The sequence below is a fragment of the Mandrillus leucophaeus genome, unplaced genomic scaffold (genome assembly GCF_000951045.1).
Source record: "Mandrillus leucophaeus isolate KB7577 unplaced genomic scaffold, Mleu.le_1.0 Scaffold820, whole genome shotgun sequence".
Lineage (NCBI taxonomy): Eukaryota > Metazoa > Chordata > Mammalia > Primates > Cercopithecidae > Mandrillus > Mandrillus leucophaeus.
In genome coordinates, this window is record NW_012108920.1 from 258,910 (window position 1) to 260,733 (window position 1,824).

Genomic DNA, 1,824 nt, shown 5'->3' on the forward strand with positions numbered 1-1,824 from the left:
TCTGCATCCTCCATCCCCAACTACATCTAGTACATAGTCTGTAACCCAAAGCTCAGGCCTTGGGGGTCAGCAGCCTAATTCTTTGCAGAGGCGGATGTTGCTGGGGGAACGGGGGGCTGAGGCTGTGGGAGAGGACCGAGGTGGGGCTGGTCCCCAGGCTGACCACATCTTCCTCTTTGTCTATCCACAGCCCATGGCTGCCAACTACAATGTCTTCCTCAACAGCTCCAAGCTAGCCGAGTGGCGCATGCGGGTGGAGCTGAATATCGGCGCTGGCCTCTTTAAGGAGGCCCACGATCGACTAATGCAGTTGGCCAACTGGGATGTTTCAACATTGGATCCGATGGTCAAGGAGAATATTTCTGAGTTGCTGAATAAGAGCAAGTGACCCTAGGCCCAGCCCATCCTACAGGGCCTGGCTGGCTTAGCAATCTGAGCCACCTTCCTCAAAGGAAATGCTAAAAAAAACACAAACACAAACAAAAAAACTGTTCTTTGCCTAATAAAGAACTGGAACAACCATCACAGCTGCTGAGCAACAGACAGTCGGCGCATACATAGGGTCTGATGTGGGAGTGGTTGGTGGTTCCAGATCCTTCCAGTGTCCAAAAAGAATTTTAAAAGTAAAGGGTTAATATGGTTACATTGTCAGTAATAATAGTTGGTGACTTCAATACCTCACTTTCAGTAATAGATAGAAAAACTACAGAAGATCATCAAGGAAATAGAGGACTTGAAAAGCCCTAAAAACCAATCGCACACACTACACATGAACAAAACGTTCTACCCAACAAAAGCACAATAAGCATTCTTCTAAAAAGCACATGGAATATTCTCCAGTATAGAACATATATTTGGTCCTAAGTCTCAAATTTAAGAAGATTGAAATCACACAAAGTATGTTCTCTGGACACAATGGAATAAAGTTAGAAATCAAGATCAGAGGGAAAAGTGGAAAATTAACAAGCACATAGAAATTAAACAACACACTCTTAACCAATGGGTCAAAGAAGAAATCCACAAGGGAAGTTAAAAAGTATCTTGAATGAATAAAAATGAAAACACAACATGCCCAAATTTATAGGATCCAGCAGAAGCAGTGCTAAGAGGAAAATTTATAGCTGTAAACACATAAGTTAAAGAAGAACAATCTTGAATCAATAACCTAACTTTATACCTTAAGGAACTAGAAAAATAAGAGCAAACTAAACCCAACACCAGTAGAAAACAGGAAATAATAAAGATTAGAATGGAGATAAATGAAACAGAAAATAGGAAAACAATAGAGAAAATCAATAAAACCAAAAATTGGATCTTTGCAAAGATCAACAAAATTGGCAAACCTTTACTCAGAATAGCCAAGTGAAAAAAATAAGGCTCAAATTATTCACCAAGAAAGAAAGTGCAGGCTGAGTGCAATAGCTCACACCTGTAATCCCAGCACTTCAGAAAGCAGAGGCAGAAGGATCACTTGAGGCCAGGAGATTGAGACCAGCCTGGGTAACACAGTGAGACTTTTTTCTAAAAGAAAAAAAAATTTTTTTTTAATTAACTGGGTATGGTGGTGCACGCCTGTAGTCTTAGCTAATTGGGTGGCTGAGGTGGATCACTCGTCCAAGAGTTCAAGGTTATGTTGAGCTATGATTGCACCACTGCACTTCAGCCTGGGCAACACAGAAAAACCTTATCTCAAAAAACAAACAAAAACAAAAACGAAAAAATGAAATGGAAACCAGAAAGAAAGAAAATGGAGACATCACATTGGTCATAGAGAAATACAAAGGTTTAGAAAGAAATACCATGAATAATTATATCTGAACAATT

At 40.1% G+C, this 1,824-nt stretch overlaps 2 protein-coding genes across 2 annotated transcripts in view; one reads left to right on the plus strand and one right to left on the minus strand.

Moving 5' to 3' along the window:
• The window catches only part of LOC105530431 (glutathione S-transferase theta-4), a 5,517-nt gene extending 5,129 nt beyond the window's left edge, over positions 1-388 (plus strand). The window contains exon 4 of the mRNA XM_011967991.1: positions 191-388. Coding sequence (XP_011823381.1) covers positions 191-388 — 198 coding nt within the window. The remainder of the gene's footprint in view (positions 1-190) is intronic.
• The window catches only part of DDT (D-dopachrome tautomerase), an 82,375-nt gene that overhangs the window by 46,304 nt on the left and 34,247 nt on the right, over positions 1-1,824 (minus strand). The gene's annotated exons all lie outside the window — the stretch shown is intronic.